Source organism: Lithobates pipiens, unplaced genomic scaffold (assembly GCF_037356315.1).
Source record: "Lithobates pipiens isolate NorthernLeopardFrog02 unplaced genomic scaffold, aLitPip1_a1.2 Scaffold_13, whole genome shotgun sequence".
Lineage (NCBI taxonomy): Eukaryota > Metazoa > Chordata > Amphibia > Anura > Ranidae > Lithobates > Lithobates pipiens.
The window spans coordinates 246,572,570-246,597,662 of NW_027507718.1; the positions used below are offsets into that span (position 1 = coordinate 246,572,570).

At 44.1% G+C, this 25,093-nt stretch overlaps 1 protein-coding gene across 1 annotated transcript in view; it reads right to left on the bottom strand.

Moving 5' to 3' along the window:
• MOB1B (MOB kinase activator 1B) overlaps positions 1 to 25,093 on the bottom strand; it is a 118,454-nt gene that overhangs the window by 35,659 nt on the left and 57,702 nt on the right. The window contains exons 2-3 of the mRNA XM_077476462.1: positions 6,677 to 6,843; positions 3,033 to 3,126 (exon numbers count right to left, since the gene is read on the bottom strand). Of these exons, the coding sequence (XP_077332588.1) occupies positions 3,033 to 3,126; positions 6,677 to 6,843 (261 nt within the window). The remainder of the gene's footprint in view (positions 1 to 3,032; positions 3,127 to 6,676; positions 6,844 to 25,093) is intronic.

Genomic DNA, 25,093 nt, shown 5'->3' on the forward strand with positions numbered 1-25,093 from the left:
ATCTGTGCCACCCATCCGTGCCATCTTATGTGCCCATCTTTGCCCATCAGTGCCGCCTTATCTGTGCCCATCGGTGCTGCCTTATCTGTGCCTATTTGTGCCGCCTTAACTATGCCTATCAGTGCCCACCAGTGCAGCCTATCAGTGCCCACCAATGCAGCCTATCAGTGCCCACCAATGCAGCCCATCAGTGCCCACCAATGCAGCCCATCAGTGCCCACCAGTGCAGCCTATCAGTGCTGCCTTATCAGCGCACTTCAATGAAGGAGAAAAATGACCCGTTTGCAAAATTTTATAACAAACTATTAAACATGATTTTTTTTTTTTGCATCTTTTTTTGTTTGTTTAGCAAAAAATAAAACTCTGAGCTGTAATTAAATACTACCAAAAGAAAGCTCTATTTGTGGGGAAAAAATGTTAAAAATTTCATTTGGGTACAGTGTTGTATGCCCGCGCAATTGTCATTCAAAGTGCATCAGTGCTGAAAGCTGAAAATTGGTCTGGGACTGAGGGGGGTTTAAGTGCCCAGTAAGCAAGTGGTTAAAGGGAACCACAATGCCCAATTAGAGAGGTTTTTGGGTTTCCATTGAGATGGGAAATTAGAATGAAGCTAGGCCACATTTAACTCCTCTGTTTTGGACATATTTAATTTGATGTTATGAAGGGAGCTAAATTGTCTAAATTCCTGTAAAAGAGAGGGAAAAGAAGTGTGGGGTTTCTGTAAATAGAGCACAAGATTGTCTGCGTATAGAAAGAGTTTGTGGTGTAATAAAGGGGTTTGTATATTCGTTATGGCACTGTTTAGTCTAATTGCTTGGGCCAAATGTTCAATGACTATTACAAAAGAAGAGGAGATAGGGGGCACACTTGTCTAGTACCACAGATAAGTAAAATTTAAATATTCATAAACAATGTTTCATATTTACACCACAAAAAAAAAGTTTTAAAATGTACTTTAGTCCTAATAAACATAAAAATATTACTTTCAAAAAATGAATAAATATATACACTTTATGCATCTCTTAAAGGAAAATCTGTCTTTTTGGTAAACATATCAACCTGAAAATGAGATAATAAATAAGGGGATTGTCCTTATGCTGAAGGGAATGCTGTAACATGGAATCCACTAGTACACAGGCACCATTATAGCAGCATCATAGAGCTGATTTTTACACATGTTCTCCAAAAGGAATGTAAAGTTTTACACACAAGCCTGCCTCCACCACCCTCCACTACAAAATAGGTCATCTTGGACAGAGCACCACCATATGTAAAAAGAAAATGGTAGCGAGTGAAATGGAAGAACTTTACATGCCAAACAGAACAGAAATGATGCCTTTGAAAGGACCTGGTACAGCTGGAAAAGGTCCAGAGATGCACTCAGATATCAATACTTGTACTCTAGCCATAAAGGCATTCATTTCTCTGTCCACACTAAGCAGCATAAATGGAGGAATCTCCCCTGCCAGCTAATGTATTCAGACAGCACAGTGCCTGCCACTGTCAAAATACCCAAACACTGACTGCATCTGATTGGATGCAGTCACTATTTGGCTGACAATTTCACCCCTTGAATTCTTCTATTTTTCAGTAAAACGTTATCAAACTCGGTGGTGCTGAGGGTAGAGTTGGGAGGCTTGAGAGGGGGCATCTGAGGAGTCCAGGTTAGTCTCAAGGATCGTTCCCACTCATGAATTCCCCTAGAGTCAGCAGGAATCAGCAAAAATTGGAGCTGTTTGTGGCCAGCTTAACTGTCCATAATCAAACAACAAATACCTACCTTCAGGTAATGCAGAATATAGGGGATTGGTGAGTGGGAGGGAACCTTGAAACGAATCTGGTCTGCTAGCAACCATTATCTCTCCTATTCCATGCCTCCTTCTAAATTTAGAATCTTGACAAGTTATAAGTAATTGAAAACTCAACTCATATTATGTTAAAGAGATCAACAACTCTTATGCTGCGTACACACGACCAGACTTTTTGAGGGACTAAGTCTGACAGACTTTCGACGGAGTTCTGACGGAGTTCTGATGGACTTTCCGAATGAACGGACTTGGCCACACACAATCACACCAAAGTCCGACGGATTCGAACGTGATGACGTATGACTGGACTAGAATAAGGAAGTTCATAGCCAGTAGCTAGCGTCGGTTTTAGTCCTTCAGACTAGCACACACACCAGCGGATTTCTCAGTAGGAACTGGGTCCGGCAGAGTTCTGTCGGAAAAATTTGAAACATGTTCCATTTCTAAAGTCTGTCAGACTTTTGCAAATCAAAAGTCCGCTGCAGCCCACACACGTTCGAATAGTCTGCCGGAATCATTCCGTCAGACTTTTGATGTTGAAAAGTCTGGTCGTGTGTACGGGGCATTAGAAAAAATTTGAAATTTTAGGACTGCATTGTGCGTGAGAAAGAGGGACTTTGTTCCAAAAGAAGGACAGTCCCTCTAAATCATAAACTGTTGGGAGCTATGCGTGTGGCATATACCATGTTAACTTCAATAACGTATTTTGGCTGCACGCCAAAAGTCTGCAGGTGGCCAATTATAAAAATGATCAAATAAATAAATAAAAATGAATGAAAATTTAACAGCAGGGTAGCTGATTGGAGGAAAGGCACACTCCCAGCCCCCCACACACACATAGACAGAAGGAAGTAATGTGCTGTGAATAGATAAGCTCTCTGCTAATCTATTTATATCACCATCCCGACACAAATTTCAGGCTGATTTTATCTCGGTTGTCAGAGAGCCTGAGCAGCAAAAAGATACGGGACTCAGAGCTTTGGAAAGAGATAAGAAAACACTGCATATACAGTATATGTGCCTAGGTCAAATTTCATGAATCAGGTTTACATCCACTTTAAGTAGATATTCATGTCATGCTTCTGTGGTAGATTTTAGGATAAAGCACTTCCAGGTGAAACAAGTTATTGCCACTATACTAATGAGATGCCCCATTGATGCGAGAACACAAACTAAAAATGTGGACATTAACAGCCATGACACAAATAAAATAAAAAATCTTACTTGGGTCCAGCAGACATTACTGGACAACTCTCTTCTGTGCAGAAATCTGTAATGGTTCCATACAACATATTGATCTGGTTGAAAAAATCCACAGCTGGAAGTGAAAACAACAAACTATTAGATGCCTAAATATGAGCAGATGGAAAATTAGGCAAAAATTCTGCACTTTGTTAAGATGCAGTCAGTTCCTTTAAATACAGTAGTACAAAATGTGTAAAGATAGAAATTATATTTAAATATTTTTTTTGTGTACCTTCCCAAAAGTACAGTTTTTTTATTCGGTCATTTTCATGCGAACAGAATATTTTGGTCTCCTCACAATAAAACTGAGCTGGCACAGGGGTACACAGTGCATATATACTGATTTAACCTAAACTATGATACATTGGCTGTGATAAATTTTTAATCTTATAGTATCCAGTTATGACCGTTTTGTAGCGCAATGACAGGTTAACACATATTTAGTTACTACGAGCAATACCCCTATTTCACTTGCTATGATCCACATAATCAGGCCCTCCTTAGCATGGAACCTGTACAGGGTTTGACATTTCACCAGTTTTCCACATTCCTTAGTGAACACAGAAGTTGACAGGGGAAGTCTTCCTCTACTCACTTTCTCTGTGGCTCAGACTGATGACATGTAATGCAAAGTCCAGCAGAGAAAGCACTGTATGTCTTTCTCTGATGGCTAATGTGTTTACGAATGACAGCAGGTGAGCTGTCAAATCCTGTGTGGGCCCTGCACTGATGGAAGTCTGGAGATGGGGTTGAGTGACCCAATGTCACTGGCAGTGCAGGAGATCTTCCACCCAACACTTTTCATCACTGGGGTCCTGACCTATGTCCCCTCCTCAACTCACTGGTGAAGATCTAGAGGTGAACAGCCTGAGCAGCAACAGCGGAAGTAGGCCATTTTTAGGCCTAATGCCCACGGGCGTTTTAAAAAACGAGCTGAAAAGCTATTACCGACGCCAGGAAAAAAGCGTTTTGCATTGGGGACAATGCGTGTTTAGCCACACTATCTTTCAGCCATGTTTCCCTGTCTCCTTTCAAAATCAATGGTTCCATATGGGAGCCCATTGATTTGAATAGAAGTCGCACCAAAAGTCAGATCAAGATGATCCGACTTGCAGTGCAACTTGTGTGCTGAGAATCTTGAAGGGAAACCCCAACAAAATTTTACGTGAGGTTCCCCCCAAGATCCATACCAGACCCTTATCCGAGCATGCAGCCCGGCAGGTCCATACCAGGCTACATGCCCTCAATATGGGGCCCATGTTGATGAGGACAAGGGCATACAGCGTTAAGCCTCGTTAAATCGCGTTTAACACCTTTTTACCGGCGTCTGCCATTTTTACAGCTCTAGCGCACTGGTCCTGGGTTTTTTTTTAAGCATAAAATTGCCTATGCTACTTACTGCTCCTAAATAGCTCGGTGACCATGAGGTCATAGGCAAACATGGGGAGGCGTTTTTAAGCTGTGAAAAATGCTCCTAAAAGAGGCTGTAAAAACATTGGTGGGCATGAGGCTTTAAGGTGATTTGTAACTACTCTTCACGGTCCAACTCTGAATGCCGTTCCCTTTCTCATGATGCCTTATTTCCTATGCCATGATGTATGTGCTCTCTTTCACACCCCCTAAATCCATATGCCAGTGCTGTACATTAACTATTATGCACGTCTCATTCCATATCTAATGCTGTACATTTTCTATTCAGCACCCCCTCATTCCATAGATATAACTGTACAGTCACTATTCTGCACCATCTTATTCCGTATGCAATGCTGTTCATTTCCTATTCCACCCCCCTCATTCAAAATGAAATGTACATTCCCTATGCTGCCAAGCCTCATTCTGTATCGTATATTGTACATAACCTATTCTGCACTCCATTGTTCTGTCTTGCATGCTGTATATTCCCTTTGTCGCCAAGCCTCATTTTGCAGTATGTCATGTTTGCCTTGACTCCAGGCACTGGATGCCCTTGTCCTGGGACTGCTTAGAATGAACATACTTATAGGAGAAGAGAGCATAGGTGTGTGACATGTCAGTAGGGAAGAGGTCGGTATCAGTAGGACAGTGGATGGTGCCAGCCAGTAAGGCAGTGGATGTATCAGTAGGACAGAGGTTAGTGTCCATAGAACATTGGATGGCATCAGTCAGCAGAGCAGTGGACTTTGTCAGTAGGGCACAGACTGATGTCAGTAGGTCAGGAGGTGTCAGTTGTTTTTTATTATTTTATTTTTAATAATTTCTTGTTTTTTAGGAACCTTGTTGGGGGGCTTTGGTGAAAATTTAGGAGTTTAAACAGACTCCAGATGTCTCACATTTAAGAAAGAGAAAGTGACTGAGGACAGAGATGTCCAAGTCCCTCTCTCTCTACAACCTCCTCTGCACCGGACAGTGAATCAATAGGACGTGCTCTATGCCAAGCAGCTTCCTGTTCATTCACAAACTGAAGCATAACGTTTATTATGCTTCAGTTGTGAACATAGTGAGTGATCGATACCCATCACTTACTGTGTTCATTCAGAAAAGGAAGGGACTGGTAAACCATAATTTTTACAGGCCATTTCCTCCGCTCTCCATCCTGAAATATCCCCCTGTTTGATAGGGAAGGAGGGAAGCCAGCAGTGCTGCAGGGGGGAAGGGGGAGGGGGTCTGAGCAGTGGGGAAAATCTGTGCCATACCAGGTAAATTAGGGTGCGCCCAGGCACAGCCGGCACACCCCATGCGCGCGCCTATGAAGAGAGCACATGGCTGACATCATCAGCTTGCTCTCCTTCGGTGTCCAATTACAGGCTTTGATGGTTCTTGGACCAGGCTGCATCACTTAATGGTAGTGTAGCATATGGAGAGGTCCAGGACCTGGTTGTACTTTCTGGTCGGTATGCCTGGATCACTATACTAGCATTGCACCTTAATTGGAAGGTGAAACAAACCTGCATATGGTGTGAATACCATTAAAGAATATATATTATACATATGCACAAACATAGTATTTCCCTTGAATATTATGCTGTTTGAATGGAGATAACCTTTAAAGGACAAGTCATACTTTTTTTTCCTGCAGTAGTTGTTTATTTGTGGATTACTGAATTAAAATGCAGTTCATGTAATTTTATTTTTGCAACTGAATTATTAGGTCACAAGTATCCTCTGGAACTCCCTGCCCCAATCTGTCCGCTCAACCCCTACCCTGTTCACCTTTAAGAGTTCCCTGAAAACTCATTTATTCACGGAAGCCTATCCCACACCCACCTAACTGTCCCCGAGCTACCCCACTCAAATCATTCTCTGCAGCTATTACCTTTTGTACCACCACCCCCTCCCTTTAGAATGTAAGCTCTACGAGCCGGGCCCTTCTGTACCTTTTGTATTGTACTGTAATTGTGTTGCCCCCCCCCTATACATTGTAAAGCGCTGCGTAAACTGTTGGCGCTATATAAATCGTTAATAATAAGTCTTACACTCCAACTGTTAAACCTAACATAATTTAATCTAATTTTTTTGGGCGTTGGGCCTCAGTATAGGTGCTGTGTTCAAATACAGCTCATGTACACTTTATAGAGACACAGAAAAAATCTTCTAAGGAAAAAAAAAAAAATCGGATTTAGATTTTAAAATATATCAGCACTTACTATTTACAGCCACCCATTCATTGAGGTCCTCCCCTTCTGGTAACATGACAGCCATGCGGAGGTTACCACTCCCCAGAGTGGCTTCTGCATGTTTGAGCAGCTCATACTGGTGGGAGCCTTCAGGAATACTCTTCTTTGGTTTGAAGGTCTTCGAAGAGCGATTGCCACTGCATATGATATTAACACAAAAAAGGCCAAGAGTAAGTTAGTGTTTTAGGTTACCACTGGTGACAAAACTGAAGTGGAAAAAAAGTAATGTCTAATAAGGACCTACAGAATATGAACATAACATTATGTAAATTTAAAAAAACTAAAACAACTTTCAACATGTAAATGTATAGCATATTTTTTATACAATGCTGGCTCATTAAAGGCATAGCAACTTAATAGGATACATATACTGCAAAACATGAAAAAGAATCTGTAGCTTTAGGTGATCAAAATGTTTTGGATATCATTCAAGGTACACCCCAGAGGAACATTATGACTTTAATTGTATTTAAACCCTAATGGCCCGTACACATGATCCAAAAATCAGACAAAAAAAAACGCTTTTGACGCGATCGTACAATAAATTGGATTCTTATCAGTATCTGTATCAGTATCTGTGAGATACTGCAGGTGTGTCTTCCCCCCCCCCCCCCCAGCTCTAAGACAGAGAACTGAGCGATCACATAACCGCTGAGCTCGCAGAGGCGAACATTGATTGTCAGTCACTAATTACCATTCTGCTCCTTCGGTACTCACTGGAGCACTAGGCTTGGGAGGGGGTAGGCACAACTGGCTGTGGATCTGAAAGGTGTTGGTATCTTAGCCCTACCAAATGTGTTTGAGTGGGCCTCTCTTTGCATCCCCTAAAGATCTGGAAGAAGTGACTGGAGAAAATTTATCAAGTTTATAGTTAAATCATAAAATGAAATTGTGCTAGAGGGTATATAAATGTACATTTTGATTTTTTTTTTGGACATCCTTAAGAGTACATTGGCTACTTAATGACAGTTATTAGTTTGTCCTTGTTCATCCTCTACCTGTTACCATCTGTGGTCACACTTGGTTAAAAAGGTGTTTAAGATGCTATTTCTGTATTGAACTTTTCTTGTTTTTCTTGTTGTTTGGATTCTGTTTTAATTATATGATTTTATTGTATGTCCTTTATTTATGTCCTTTTTGCAATCACTTCATTAGATACACCTGGACTATCACATGACCAACCTTATATAATAGAGAGTATTGTGCTTATAGATTTGTGGTTTTGACAATGCACGTAAAGCGTGTGAAACGCGTCAAGCTTGTTCATTCTCATCTCCTGCTTGTACCCATCCTGTACTTTTATAGTATTCATATAAAAAATGTGATATGTTTTGTTGTGTGGGAGTGCAGCTTATCCAGAATTTACTATTCACAGGGTTTACAAATGTGTTGCCGCTAGCACTCTAATAGATATAAGATTACTGAAACAAATGTGAAAAATAAGAAATGTGCAGCACTTTCTAAAGACATATAACATATATAACATCCAACAAACAAATTTAAATTTAAAAAAACTAAAATCACACAACAATGATCTGCACGACATGAATTTCAGTGCATAGTCTTAAAAAAAAAAGTGAGTTCACAATATAAGTCCACCATCCAATATGTGATTTTAAAAGCCTTACAAGAACATTGCCGTGAAGTGCAACAACATCACAAAACATGTGTATATTCTCAGGCGGTGATCCACCTCACCACTGTGATCCTCCACCAGATGCCAAACCACACCTACTTACATGAAAACATTAATTATAATTAGCCTCAATTGCCACTGAATGTAAAGTTGAATTCCAGGTATGGCTATTTTGGCATAATTACATTGGTCCAGCTTGGCCATACCTGGTTGATACTCTTGGAAGCTGTCTTCCGGGTCACCACTCAGAGAACACCTTGCATTTTTCTCAATGAATGCAATGTGTTCTCTGATTGGTTGATGTGGAGAGGTGGGGTTGTGGCACCATAGTCTCCACCTCACCCAAACAGAGAATGCTTTGCATTTATTCAGAAAATTTAAAGTATTCTCTAAATGGCGCCCGATCCAAGCAAACAACCTTCTGTGTTCACTTAGGTGGGCTATACACAGTTCGAATCTGATCTGGTTCACCAATCAATCAGATTCAAACCGATCAATCAACTTGGGTACAACCACCATGCCGGGTTTTACCTGCAATTATCGCTAGTGGCTGGTATAGCCACTAAATGTAATCACTGTCTTCTCCCGGCAGAGACGGCTTACCCCTCCCTGAGAACACAACAGCCCGGCAGGAGGGATTCCCGCATCAACACTGTCTGTGTTGATGGGGGAATCGAGAACATTTCTTTCCTGCAACCTGTGGTTACAGCAGGGGTCTTAAACTGGCGGCCCTCCAGCTGTTGCAAAACTACAAGTCCCATCATGCCTCTGCCTGTGGGAGTCATGCTTGTAACTGTCAGCTTTGCAATGCCTCATGGGATTTGTAGTTTTGCAACAGCTGGAGGGCCACCAGTTTGAGACCCCTGGGTTACAGGAAAGAAATTCCCTCTTTGTATAGAGGGCCTAAGCAGCAAGGCAGGCGTTCAGCACAGGGCCTAAAAGCCAGCGACAATTTCTGTAGTAGCACAGCCTACTACAGTGATTTTCAGCTTCCTCTGAGATTAGTCAGGTATGGCACAATCATAGCTAGCTACATTGGTCCAAGCTTGACCAATGTCACTATGCAAAATTGGCCACATCTGGAATTTAGCTTTAACCTCATGCCACCCACTTAACACATATATGCAACGACAAAGAGAATGGGCTTTAATATCAACCCACTGCATAAATGTGTCCATTGGAGGACCAAGGCTTCTGCAGTGGGTGTGCTAACTCCAGCTCCAGGTCTCCAGTAATGCCAGTCACAGTGGTCACATGACTGGGCAGTCAATCCTGCCTCCCAGCGTAAAGACCCTGGTAAAGAAACATTGACTAGGCAGTCAATCCTGCCTCCCAGCGTAAAGACCCTGATAAAGAAACATTGGGTAAGGCTGGTGAAAACTGGGGCTGGGTGGGAATGGGTTAAGGAGCAACGTGATGTCTATATCTATAGCTCTTTCCAAGCCTTGATTATAAAACAGATTTACTATCAAGATTACACTTGGATTAATAAATTCTTCCCTCTGCTACTACGAAGTACCACTGCAACAACATACTGTACAACCTGTCCCTGACCTCTTTTTCGGTCTCGTCTACAGTGATAAATCTATCTCAGAACAACAGAGCTTAATAAATGAGCAGAAGCTCTGCTGACCTCCGTCATCCAATCATGTGCAAGCAAAAATGCTGTTTTTTTTTTCTTGCACGTGATTGGGTGCAAAGTGAAACCTTACCTTATTTACTAAGCTCTGGAGCAACTGCACTTGCAGAGGGCAACTGCACTTTGCAAAGTGCACAGTCTATTTGCCTTTAGTAAATCAACCCCTAAGTGTAAGCCCAATTGTGTTGATCAGTTGCCCTATAACTATAGATGAAAAATGTACACTTGCAACACTACATTTCTCAGTAAATACATAAAACTCTATGTTGTTTTCCTCGGAAGCTAAAGATCATGGTGATTCAGAAACCTGGCAACTAGATGTGGGCATGAAGCAACACAACACCAGAATAGCTAGAATTTAGCAGCTCTCCTACTCTGACAATCTAGCATTAAGCTCGGCATTTTGGCACACTAATTCCTGAATATTTTCAGCTTTGTGAACACACAAAACACTGTTATTATTCGATGAACTGGTAATAGATGTGTTTCTTTATAGAACATAGCACTGTGCAGAGGGCAGCACTTGGTCCTGTTCTGAGAACATCTCAGAGATATTATCATTCCCCATGCAATTCATTCCTATAAATCTATATATAAAAAGAGATTGCTGCATGTTTGACATATTTCCTCTTCAACGTATTAAAGTGGTTGTAAACCTCAGACATGAAATATGGGCAAGGCATATCCATCTATCGTGTGTACTTGTCTCAGCACAGAGTACGAAGTGTCATTTCTGTCCGCTGTCTCATTACTCTTATCAGCATGAATCACTTCTGACAAGATTTCCTGACACCAAGAGAAAAATGGTGACAGGGGGGGACCTCCAGCTTATTGACAGCCTTAGCTCTGTTCCCGTGTGCTGTGTGAAGGGGGGGTGGGGGGTGTCTCTTCCCTCCAATCAGCTCTCAGAGCTCTTCAGAACATTCCTTCAGCTCGCCGCCCTGACAGCTTTATAAATTCTGCACTTTGAATGGATGCAGAGAAGACTGCATTTAAACAGGTACAATTTATATAGGAGGATTTGTTTCATCTGTATCACCTGAGGCCAGTCCCTTCACTGGCTATACAGTATGTGCGGGTTTACAATCACTTTAAGGAATAACTCCAACTAAATCTACTATAAAGATTCTAAAAGGTGTTGCAGTGTGCTTTATATATTAAACCTAGAGAAAGGAATACATAGAAGTATATCATTTACAACCAAATACTATTTCTCCTATTACTATCTTACTATCTGGAAAAAGAAAAGAAGAAAAACAGAGAGAAAAAGACCTTTCTGGTGATTTCAGATGGACAGCCAGGGGCAGTAAAAACAGGCCGATCAGCCACAGATGCTCAGATCCTGTGTAAAATTGTAGATTTGCAATTTACAAATAAAAGTAATAAAAAAAAAAAGGTGTTCAGGAAGCAGCAGTAGCACCTCTTGAATGGCTGTCAGCCACTGCTACGCCATCCTTGTGATCCACCATGAATCGCTTTTTAGACGCATTGGTAAGCAGTATCGCAAGTTTGAAAGAAGCCTTCTGAAGGGAGACTGGTTTCTACGGCTCACATTCCAAAATAATCAGTCTATGCTTTAAAGTGTATGTAAACACTAGCAATAAATTTCTATTATTTGCTTTCTTTCCAGATAAAGTCTTTGCTTTCATGCATTGTTATGCAGTAAAGCTGAATATCAAGCAAAGAATATGGCAGTTTTTTGTTATAATGCCTTGTGCTGTCAGCATACTGGAGATCCAAACCGCTTCCCTCACACAGGTGACAATGGTCCGGGTCTCCAGCCATCCGTCACGCCCCATGCACAGTGCTCTAATCAACAACGCACACACAGGGGCGGACTGACAACTCATGGGGCCCCCGGGCAATAGGAGACTATGGGGCCCCTGGGCAATAGGAGATTATGGGGCCCCCGGGCAATAGGAGATTATGGGGCCCCACAGTATACACAAACACACACACACACAGTATACAATCACACAGTATACACAGACATGTTTCTATTGGCTGAGATGGTACTGGAGAGGTGGGGCAGCTATAATCTCTGGATTTTTAGACCAGAAGGATGTCGGTAAGGGACATTTCAGAGACAGATGTAAAAAAAAACCAAATTTTTACATACTGTCCCTGGTTTTACTGAGGCTGGCAACCCTGATGGGGCCCCCTAGTGTCTCGGGCCCTCAGGAAGTGCCCAAGTGGCCGAATGGTCAGTCCGCCCCTGCGCACCCACTCCCTGAGCAGTGCTCTGATTGGAGCATTGTGAAGGTGGGATATCAGACCCCTGCCCCTCTGTGTGAAAGAAGCATTCCGGATCTCCAGCATGCTGCCAGCACAATGCAGCTTAATACACTTCTAGGCACTAACACATAATTAAAACACCACATACAAATAATAAAAATGAAAACTTTATTATGCAGCTTTACTGCATTACAGTAATAGAAAAAAAAACATGATTTTAATTGGCCTTTAAAATGACACCACCCAGTGTGAAACAGATATATTTTGCACAATTTCCACAAACCCCTTATTTTAGGAATATAACATCAAACATTAAGTTAGAGCTTTATTATTTTTAAAGCACGGTGTAAGGGGGGGAGGGGGGGGGAGGACAACTTGGAAACCACTGGAGCAAACATTACATTTTAGCTTTATTATTTCTAGTTTCTTTATGAGCTATATAATATTTATGCAGCATCTGTATTATATAATACAGTATTGTGCAACATACACCAGAATCCCATAGATACCATTTGATCTAAAAACATGCAATTTGCATGATGCTGCTATTCTCGTACAACTAAAAGCTCCTGTATGACACTCTAAACTAGTGCCAAATCCAGTGTGGCCAGGTGCTTACAGCAGGGCTTGACAAATTTGCTTTAAACCTAGGACCCAGCTAAAAAAGTTAGGAGCCAGTCTTTAAAATCAGCTGCCCGGTGCCCAGAACTGCATGTCCGGGGTGTTGGGCAATAGGCGTTGCTCACGCCTGATGCTAAACAAAAAAAGACAGAAAAAAAAAGTTTGTTTGTTTCGTTTGTTATAACATTTTGCAAATAAGTAATTGTTCACTTTGTTTACCTTCACTAATGTGCACTGATGGGGCTGCATGCATGGGCACTGATAAGCTGCACTGATAAGGTGGCGCTGATAGGCAGCATTGATAGGATGCACTGATGGGCCCTGATAGGCTGCACTGATGGGCTGCACTGATAGGTGGCACTGATGGGCACAGATGAGATGGCACTGAGAGGTGCCACTGACAGGCACGGATGGGCTGCATTGATGGGCACCGATATGCTGCACTGATAGGTGGCACTGATGGGCACAGATGAGATGGCACTGAGAGGTGCCACTGACAGGCACGGTTGGGCTGCATTGATGAGGACAGATATGCTGCACCAATAGGTGGCACTGTCAGGCACAGATGAGGTGGCACTGATATGCATTCCATAGGTGTGCGCAGCCTATAGCATTAGGGTGTGCACCCCAAAGCTCAAACACGTGTGTGTGTGTGTCTACATGTATATGGTCCTGGTACATTAATCTACCTGCTGGCACAATGAAAGTGAAGTGTGTAAGTGCTTCTATTGTGGTTAGAGGGATATATTTTCCATTTTCCCGCCAGCACACAGAGCAATAATGCTAATGTGCACTAGGTAAATAGGGTGTGCCCAGGAATACACCCGGCACACCCTGTGCGCACGCCTTTGATGCACTCCCCATCCATTCACCAGCAGCAAGCAAAGGGTGACAGATCAAGCCCACAACTGCTGTCAACCCGGGAAGGGGATGTCGGAGGAGGGCGGGTGGGCAGTGAAAGCAAGCAAGGGAAGCCCATAGCCATGCTCCTCACAGCCCCGTCCACCAGACGACACCAGTTCCCACAAAGTAGCGTGTATCCTGCTCCAGCAGGCGACAAAGTAGCAGCCTCAATTACTGGCCAGCCTGACCTCTAATGCCCCGTACACACGATTTGATTTTCCGACAACAAAACCGTGGATTTTTTTTCCAAAGGATGTTGGCTCAAGCTTGTCTTGCATACACACGGTCACACAAATGTTGTTGGAAATTCCAAACATCAAGAACACGTATGACGGGACAATAAAAAGGAAGTTCAATATCCAGTGCGGCCACTTCTGCTTGATTCCGAGCATGCGTGGACTTTTGTGCCTCGGACTTGTGTACATATGAGCGGACTTTCCTTTGTTGTCGGAAAATTTGAGAAGTTGCTCTCAAACATTTCTGTGAGGAAATTCCGACAGCAAATGTTCGATGAAACATACACACTGTCAGACTTTCTGACAACAAGCTCACATTGAACATTTCCGTCGGAAAGTCCGATCATGTGTGCGCGGCATTAGTCTGTGTACTCGCAGAGGGGGGCCACATGGGGAGAATCCAGACCGATGCTGCAGTGTAAGCCCAGGCACCAGGATGCAATTTCCACTCACCATGGCGACCTGGTGCCTGGGATTTGTCAAATCCTGGCTTACAGGCTTGTAAATCAGCAGTGACAATGCTGTTGACTGTCCGCTTCTATGCCCACCCGTAAAAAATTTCGTTCCACTGCAGCTCATGTAGATACAGCCTACTTGAAAACACATTCAACTAGAAAGTGGCATCTCCGTTCTGAGTACAGTAACAGTGCAGTATGGTTGCCACACCATCACAGGAAGCTGCATCAGGCGGACTTTATTGGCAGGATCTACAGGTATATGTGGGGTTTACAGGGGGAGTAAGAGAAATCACAGTCTGCATTTGTTTTGTTTTTTAATGAGAAGCCTTCGTTCTACTTTAAGGCCCCTTTTACACTGAGGTAAGCTGCACTTTCCCATTGACTTCTATTACTGTATGTCCAGCGGTTTTGGTAGATTTTCTGTAATTCTCCATGTAGGAGTCTTGCACTTTCAGAAGCACATGAAAACCATGGGATACAATAGAAGTCAATGGGAAACACAGCTAACCTGCACCAAACCTGGGGGTACACTGCACTGCGGTGTAGTCAAGCTGCATCTCATCAGTGTGAAAGGGCCTAACTTAATATGGCTAATAAAAGGATTCCATGTGTAGCTGGGTACTGGACTACAGACAAAAATATTGCTCTGAAATGTATTTGTCTTTCTGCCCCTTCTGCTGATGTAGTTCAAGGTGTTGGCCAATTAATTAAATGATTTCCTTACTAAAATACAAATCCCAATAGCTTTATTTTCATTGCCCAGGAAAACTTGCTCTCTTGGCGCTATGGAATCCAAGCATTCCAGACCTATTGGAACGAGCAACTTGAGAGAGCCTGGGAGAAGGCCAGAAATTGCAGGGGTCAGAATTGCTACTTGTTCAATGTGCATCTGCCAGACCAACTGAACTGGTATTGCAGAGAGACCAGCGCATCTGCCAGACTAGCTGAACTGTCAGCCAAGTCACTGTCACATTGGGATCAGCTCTAGAGGGGGCCGCCAACCCATCTGTATCACTAATAACAGACAAACCACTGAGAGCAGGATACATTTAGCATTCCCCTCATATTTAGATGCTGTCAGTTGATATTCCAGCCACTTGAGTTTACATCTCGTTATTGCAACCTCAGGGTGAAGTTATACTACAGCTTTGCCATGCATCCTGGTTCACAAATGTTCTGCCTCGCCTTGTTTAAAGTGGTTGTAAAGGCACAAGGTGGCTGGGTTCACACTGCTGCGGGGGGAGATCCGGATGTGATTCGCACAGCAAATCACATCCGATCTCCGTAGCACTGCGAGTTCAGCCATACAGATAGTATGGCTGAACTCGCAGCTGTCCCGCAGCAAACTCGCACAGGACCCTTTTTTGGGTCCGCAACGGAATCGGATCGCATGGGGGTTCACACCATGCGATCCGATTCCTGTGCGAGTCGGCAGATCGCACTGCGATATGCCGACGGATCTGGGGGTGTCATTAACATAACATTGACACCCCCAGCCGTCCGCATAGGGCAGTGTGAACTGCCGGCGGGAGGTATGCGATGCGGAAAAAAGCCGCGGATTCGCGGCGTTCCCGCATCGCAATAGTGTGAACCTAGCCTCATGCATTGTATGCATAAAGGTAAAAAACCTTCTGTGTGCAGCAGTCCCCGCAGCCCCCCTCTAATACTTACCTGTGCCCCCTCTTGATCCAGCGATGAGGAGATGGAAAGGGGTGAATGGACACACGGAGCCGCTAATTGCTGCTTGCTGTGGGAGTACCCAGCAGGAGGGAGAAGCCAGGAGTGCGGGCATGGGACCCGAGAAGAGGGAGATTCGGGCTGTTCTGTGCAAAACCACTGCACAGAGCAGGTAAGTATGACATGTTTGTTTTTTGTTTTTTTAAATGAGACTTTACAATCACTTTAAGCTGCATCTCTTATGCCTGCAGAACATAAAGACTACCTCTAGTGCACCAATCGTCATCTAAGGGCCCCAATGTTAGCCAGCAGAGGATCCATCTTAGAGAATGCCCCTTTTACTAAATGTAATAGTCCCCTTCTTTTTTTCTTTACATTGTTTATGCCGTTTAATGCTGAACTTGTTCATCCCTACAGTCTAGGCCAGTGATTCTCAACTAGGGTTCCTCCAAAGGTTGCTAGAGGTTCCTTCATAATTGGGCAATTTCTGCCTCTCAGATAAGTTCCCACCGCCACCACTGATCTTTTTAGCTATCTGTAAGGGGGTAAGTCTTCCCAATGACCACAAGTGTAAGGAGAATTCTTCCCACTGATCATCACACTATTGTATCATGAGTTGTAGATTTCACATTTTTAGTAGGGGTTCCCCGAGACCGGAGAACTATTTCAAGGGTTCCTCTGTGTTGAAAAGGTTGAGAAAGGCTGGTCTAGGCCTAGCATAGCCATCATTAGGACACGCAAGCAATATAGTCAGTGCCAGGACAAGGTCATCTAAAGCCCAGGGCAAACATGCCCCAAGATGTATGAGCATTCTATGTCAGCATAATCCCCCCACCCCCCAAAAAATTGGGGATTAATCTGCAAGCTTACCCCCTAAGCGTAAATTCCCCCTCCTCCCAGGACAAATCCACCCCACTCAGCTCAAATCTTTGCCCCCCCATCCCCCTCCTAGCTCAAACCCTCTCTCCGCAAACCTCCCCCTATACAAATCAACCCCCCCCAAAAAAATCACTCCTCCTAGCACAAATCCTCTACCCCTCAAATTTCCCCTCCTAGCACAAAAAGCCCACAATCATCCATGCCAACACAAATCCCCCTCCCCCCCAAAAAAATGATCCCACCTCTTACAAATCCCCTCCCTCTCCACCATATCACCTCCCAACACAAGTCCCCCCAAATCACAACTCATAGCACCCCTCAAATTCCCCTCCTACACAAATTTATACCCCCTGCCACCCCCCAATTCCTCCTCCCAAAACAAATCCCCTCCCCATCAACTTCCTTGTGGTGCCCCCTCCACCTCTCATGATACCACAGTGCCTAGGGCAGCCGTCCCTCCTGCCCACCCCTTGTCCTGGCCCTGAGTATAGTTCCGGTATGGTTAAATGTCTGGTTACTGCCTGTTGGGTACTCTGTGAAGCATTGCTACCGTTTATGCTGACCTGGGGCCATTATGCCATTTATGCCCCACCCTCTCTCCCTTACCTTTTCAGTGTGGTGGATTGTGTAACTATGATCGTTGTTGGTTTATATTTGCCTTATCAACCCCCTTTCTAAATAATAATATACAAGTTTACTTTTAACCATAGCCTTGGTGCCTTTCTGTAGATAGCCTTAGTACTGAGTGTTAAGGAATTTCTTTGTATAACGTTTCAGAATAAAAGGAACAGTATGGTAAGGGAATGGAGATATTCTTCCTAATGTACAGTATGCTGTATTTGCAGCTGCACCATCTTAAAGAGGAAGTTTAATTTTAGGCTCTTTTGAATACTGTGGTTCAGTTACACTGAATATAGCAGAATAGTGAGGTTCTTTGCATTTCCAGCTGCCACATTTGTTCAGGATTAAGTCGCATAAGCGTCTCCCGGCAATCACTGCATCCCAAGAGCTTCTGTATGTTAGTTTATTAAAGCAAACCTGCACCTAAAATATTAGTGTACTAGCAGTACCACTGATCCAACAGTACCAGGTGTCAAGACTGCCCTACAGTACATGTAAACCCTAAAAGCCTAACTTCAACCAGAACGTTTTATTAAAATAAATGGAAATTCTTACTGAATGATATTTAATTTGCTATAGCTCTGTGTATCATAAATAATTGCCTTTTAAAGAAAGTACTTGTTTAGAACTTTTTTATCCTTTTGTTAAATCTCATTGCCGCTCATCTCCTGCCATTGATGGCTGGCTATATGGCAATTTTCAGATGGAATCCAATCAGTGGGTTTCCTGATGGTGACAACCGTGGACCATGCCTTTGTGAAAGTTGTTTTCAGACAGCCCTATGGCCATCAGTAGCTTGCATCATATGCAGAAGCACAATTGGGAGACAGGAACAGAGAGTGCCATTGAATAAAGCTGGCCATAGATAGAGCGATTTTCCTTTCCTGCAACCACTGTGCTCATGGGGGAATTCCACTCGCGGAGCCATCGTGTTCACCAGTCAGAGGGGCATGAGGCGCTGTCCCTGCCGGAAAAACACAGTGATTGCTGCTAGCGGCTATAATAGCTGCTAGGAATACTCGCAGGTAAAATCCAACAGGCTGGTTGTACCCAAGTTGATCGATCTATCAACTTTGGTACTATCAGCCTGCCTATACATGGTTCGAATCCCAGCTGGCCCTTGCTGAATCAGACGAGAGTTGAACCATCTATGGCAGGCTTAACACAAAAGGCCTGAACAATCTTCCTCCCTTTCACGCAGGCAGAATGGAGGGTGAGGGCTGGCTGCTAATCACAGACAGAATTTACACTTGTGATCGCTGTGACTGGTTCACAGCGATCACAAAGCACAGAGCTGTTCTGATTGGCACTTTTTATTTTGACTGTGGTTTGTGATGTATAGCATACCACTAGGGGTCTCTCCTTTAAAAAAGATGTTACTCTATACAGGAGTAGACAAGACCACTGCTATACTCCATCCACTAGAGAAGCTCAGTGGAGCACTGATCTGTCCCCTGTATTAGGCCTCAGTGGCCATCTTTGTGAAGCTAGTGTCCCATAAGAAGAAGCCATTTTGGCATGGCCATGATATACTGTTTATATATATCATGTGCAATGCCATGTGAATGGAGTCCTGAATGGGAGAGAGAAGGACCACTTCTGGGGTCACTGAAACTCAAAACATGAGCACCCCAGGACCCCTTTTGTTTAATTTGGAAAGTAGGCTCTAGCAGCCTGGGAGTATACTATGTTCTGTTGAACTGTTATAACTGTCATAATTTAGAACTGTTTGTACTATAAACTATAGTCAAGTCTTGCATTATACCATCTGTGTTGCACAGAGTTATAGAAGTAGGCCTTAAGCCAAAACACAGCCTATATTACTAAAAAGGGGATGAATTTATAGCAAGCAGCCAGCTCAGGGCAGGAGCGGTGGTGGTCAGCCTAACAGGAAGGGAGGTGAAATCTCCCTATGGAGTTAGAGACAGAAAACAAAAACAATTTTAAACCCTGTCCCACTATAGTCAGAACTAAAAAAGACATGTTTTTTTCACTGGAATAAGCCTTTTGGGCCTCACTCAGACAAGCAAAGAGAGCTTTACGCTGTGAAAAACAGAAGTGACAGGTGTTTGCGTACAGCCGCCTGTGCAAATCAACAACAAGCTGCAACTGTACAATGCTTACCTCATACCCAAATGTTTACTTACGTACAGCGATGGATGAGAAACCACTGCCGCACAGCGATATATCAGAGAAGAAGCAGAGTTTCAGCACATGGGTTATTGTATGAGCTCTAGTCACATCTATGCACATTTTGTTCACAAACTGAACACCCATTCACTTTCAATGGGACCAACAAACATCAATGCATAAAAAGCTGCTCTTCTTTTAGTAAAAGCAGGTCACTACAATGCACAGTATACACATCTGTGTGTTGTGGTGCGTTGAAGGGCCTGTACATTGCTTTACACTGAATACAGTGAGTTAAGGTGCCATTTAGATTAAATGACAATTATTATTATTAATATTCAGGATTTATATAGCGCCAACAGTTTGCGCAGTGCTTTACAATATGAGGGGAGACAGTACACATACAATACAAATCAATACAGGAGGGATGGTGCACATATACTGCACAATATCATGCTTGTTACCTCACGAATGAACACACACATATATGAGAAAGGAGCCTGTATCAGTCTATACTTCAGAATTACAGAACACATACACCTATGCATGTGGAGGTCGGGATTTGTGTGAAAGCAGGTAATCTAGCCTTGAATGCATGAATGCTCCAGAAACCTGTTGATAATAGAAGATGAGTGTTTGCTTTAGTTTGAGTTGTCAGACAGGAATTCTAGCCTGCTATTAATATGCATATACACCCACTCCTTGTCTCTATATATAAACATCACTGATACCACTAAGCCAATTTTTCCTCTAAGATAACTTTAATTTGCAATAATAATATATAGCAAAAATTGCAAACATCATGGATTAGCTGTATCGCATTCTTGGTTAAAGGGTAACTCCAATTTTGTGGGGGAAAAAAAGCAAATAAAAAAAATAAATATAGCGTATACAATTGAGACACAAGTCATACTGCAATTGAATGTTATTAAAAATGACCTTTCCTTTTCAATCTGCAGTTCTGTATTTTCTGTAAAATACCTGGAGGTGTTCTGTACACAGAATGTGTACTGACCACCGCCCTGAAACATTGTGTGGCTCGCTCATTTTCCCAGAAGTCTACAGTAAGATACAAGTCAGATTTTTGGCATCCCCTGCAGCAAAAACTTCATTTTGGCGAGAAACTCCCAATAGGAAATCACATCTAAAAAGGTATGCAGACCCAGCAATTTTCCTCAGAGCCCTGCGGGCAGAGCAGCTGGTTGACGATTATGAAATCACTAACATTAGACTCATGTCCCGTACACACGACCGTTTTTTCCGTCAGAATGAACGCTGACAGATTTTCTGATGGAGTTCCGACAGAGTTCCGCTGAAATGGACTTGCCTACACACGATCACACCAAAATTCAACCGTTTAGAACGTGGTGATGTACAACACGTACCACAGGACTAGAAAAAAGAAATAGCCAGTAGCCAATAGCTGCCCCCAGTGTCGTTTTTGGTCCGTCGGAACAGCATACAAACGGTTTTCCCGACAGAAATTGACACGATCGGAATATGTGATGAAATGATTCTGTCTGACTTTTTTTGCAGAAAAATCCAACCGTGTGTACATGCCATTACTCAGTACAGAAGCACAGAGAAACAAACAGGGATTTCTTCAGAATAACAAAAATCCTTGCAATGTGCATACAGTAGATCACCCAGAGGGGAATGTTTTGTTTTTTTCCCCCAACAAAAGTGGATTTACTCTTTAAAGCCTAAATGTGTCACATATGAAAAAAATAAATCAGAACAAGGGACATTAGTTACACTAAGTAGGATGTGTCCCTTGTGCTGCTGACTCCCTCTTTTAGCTGAAATTCTCCTCCATTGATTCCCATTTAATTTAAGAGGGCTTTCACACCAAGCCGCCCATAGCGTTGGCGGTAAAACGCCGCTATTTTTAGTGGCGTTTTACCGTCGGATTTGCAGCGCATTTCAGCCGCTAGCAGGGCACTTTTACCCCCGCTAGTGGTTGAGAAAAAACCGCCCGCAATACGCCGCAATAGTGGCGTTTTGCCGGCGGTAATGCAGCGCTGCCCCATTGAGTTCACCGCTCCAAAGAAGCTGCTGGCAGGACTTTTCCTGAAATTTAGTTAGCCTAATGTTGCTCCATATTACTCACAAGGACAGCGTTTTCCAGTACAATAATATTACCAAGTTGACTCCTTTTCAAAACGCATAGACAACCCTGGAATAAACTGTAAGTGTAGGTTTCACTAAAATAAAGATAAAAAAATTTAAATTTTAGCTATCTTTACAATAAATATTATTTATACCCGACTTCCTGTTTGAGCTGACAACAAAGTACCTCTACTGCCTTGAAATCCTAAGCCACATTGTCAGTCTTTCCCAGTTCTCCCTTCTGGATAATAGAATACATCCCCTTTTCCAACTCTCCATACCTTAATGGGGAGGTGTTCTGTAGTCCAGAAAAGAGAACTCAGATAGGCTTTGAAAGTGGTTGTAAAGCCTCAAGGTTTTTCATAGAATGCATAGAAGGTGAAAAATCTTCTGTACTGTAGCTCCCCCCCCCCCTTTTTTTTTTTATTTACTTAAGACCGATCCGGTCCAGCAATGTGCACTAATGCAGCGACTTCAGCCTCCGTCACTCGCCTCATTAGACAGATTGATAGCAGCGGGAGCCATTGGCTGTCAATCAAATCCAGTGACGCGGGGGGCAGGGAGCGGGGGCCGGGTCCCGCTGTTTGTGTCCATGGATGGAGCAGTGGGACACAGGCGTGAGCCCGCACAGGTGCCCCCAGGGTAAGCGTTTTTTTGTAGGGGCACCCGATGAAGAGGAGGGGCCTTGAGCGCCGGCAGGGGGAACACAGAAATAGAGGATCGGGGCTGCTCTGTGCAAAACCATTGCACTGAGTAGGTAAGTATAGACATGTCTGTTTGTTTTTTTTCTTTTAAATAAAAATAACAAACGAGGGTTTACAACCACTTTAAGACCTCTTGCACACTGCAGCTTGAAAAAGCTCAGTACAGCTTATATTTTTTACTGAGCTACAATACAGCCCATTAATTGTAATGTGCCTATGCACAAATTTTTGTTTAGTATTTTACACCTCAAGTGCGCAACTGCCCATTAACATATTGTGAACACGAGAATAAATTAGTGTGTGAAAATATGTGACGTTGCTCAAAAGTATATGCAGTTGCATAGTTGTCAACATTGTAAAAAAAAAAATCGGGACACTTTTTTGGCAGTGGGCGGAGTGGTGGTATAATTAGGGGGCGGGGCATGCGTTTATAGGTGTGGTATAGGAAAAGGTAAAAATGTGGCGCGTCACTGCAAAAATGGGCGTGGTTTATGTAAATAGTGGGCGTGGCTTACATGGGCGTGGCTCAAATGGGTGTGGTTAGAGTCTGAGATGAATGCGGGATGGAGAGGGAAAGGAGGGGGATGGAGAGAGGGAAGGGGGGGGAGAGGTAAAGGAGGGACAGCAGCCCCCCGATCCTACACCACAATAGCAATATGTGTTTTCCAGAGTTTGACAATCAGCATATAAAGATATTCCAAATACCTGGTGTTGGCGCTTCAATCATCACGGCGCCATGATTGTTATGGTGTCAGGATGATTGAAGCGCATTATTTCTATCATTACATTGTAATATAAAATGAAATCATTCAACTCACCATAATGCCGAATCAGTGGGAGCCATGAGCGCGTCACTAGCCACGTTGCCTGCCACCGGATGCCATCAGGTGTCCCAAGCGGAGTCTGTCCTTACATCAGGTGCCCCATCAGAGGTACTTTCCTCACATCTGTGTCCATCAGTGGAGCCCCTCCTTAACATCTGGTGCCCCTCTGACATCCACAGACCGCCCCCCCACATCCTGCACAGACCTGCCCCCACATACTCCACAGACCGGCCCCCACATCTCCAGACTGGCCCCCGACATACCACTGGCCCCCGACATCCACAGACTGGCCCCCGACATTCACAGACTGGCCCCCCACATTCACAGACTGGCCCCCGACATACGACTGGCCCCCACGTCCACAGACTGGCCCCCGACATACGACTGGCCCCCGACATACGACTGGCCTCCACGTCCACAGACTGGTCCCCACGTCCACAGACTGGCCCCCACGTTCACAGACTGGCCCAGACTGGCCCCCACATCCACAGACTGGCCCCCACGTCCACAGACTGGCCCCCACATTCACAGACTGGCCCCCTACATTCACAGACTGGCCCCCCACATTCATAGACTGGCCCCCGACATACCACTGGCCCCAACATTCACAGACTGGCCCCCACATTGACAGACTGGCCCCCAACATACGACTGGTCCCCACATTCACAGATTGGCCCCCACGTCCACAGACTGGCCCCCACATTCACAGACTGGCCCCCGACATACCACTGGCCCCCACGTTCACAGACTGGCCCCCACGTTCACAGACTGGCCCCCACGTTCACAGACTGGCCCCCACGTTCACAGACGGACTGTCCCCCGCATTCACAGACTGGCCCCCGCATTCACAGACTGGCCCCCGCATTCACAGACTGGCCCCCCACATCCACAGACTGGCCCCCCACATTCACAGACTGGCCCCCCACATTGACATAACCATGACTGTCACTGGCCCCCACATTCACAGACTGGCCCCCGACATTCACATACCATGACTGTCTGTCACTGGCCCCCGACATACGACCCGACATCCACATTCATTGTAGACTGGCCCCCGACATGCCGCCGTTGCCGCGCGCAGATGACTGTGGCGCCGCCCACCGCCCTTTACACTCACTGACACAAACAGTAACACACTAGCAGCGGGGGTGGGCGGCGCCACGGGTGTAGACCAACTTCTGGTCTTCTTAAAAATGGCGGCCAGCGGAGACATTGTCTCCGCCGGCCGCCGACCACTAGCGGCCGGCGGCAAAAATGGGAAATTCAATTTCCCGGGACAAACCAAATTTCGCGGGACATTTTCCGGGACAAAATTTATTTGGGACAAATGTCCTAATCGCGGGAATGTCCCACAAAATTCGGGACAGTTGGCAACTATGCAGTTGAAAAAACTGATGCTCAAACAGGAGTATTGTGTGCGAGAGGACTAACACTGCTTGAGATTTCAGTGCAGCTCAATGGAAGTTAACAGTTTATTGGACTTCTGCCAGATTAAAAAAAAAAATTCTGTACTTAAAGCATTTTTAAAGGATTAACACACAGGAAATAGTATTGCAGAGTGTACTGAAAGTGAGGTTTTATTTTTTTGTTATTTTGCGCAGGCATAGATATGAAGTCTAAGATTATCTCCCCCAGTCATACTAGTTGCGAGTTCCTTGCCACGATTCCTAAATACTATGACGTAAGAAGGGAAACAACAACAATCAAGATGATGT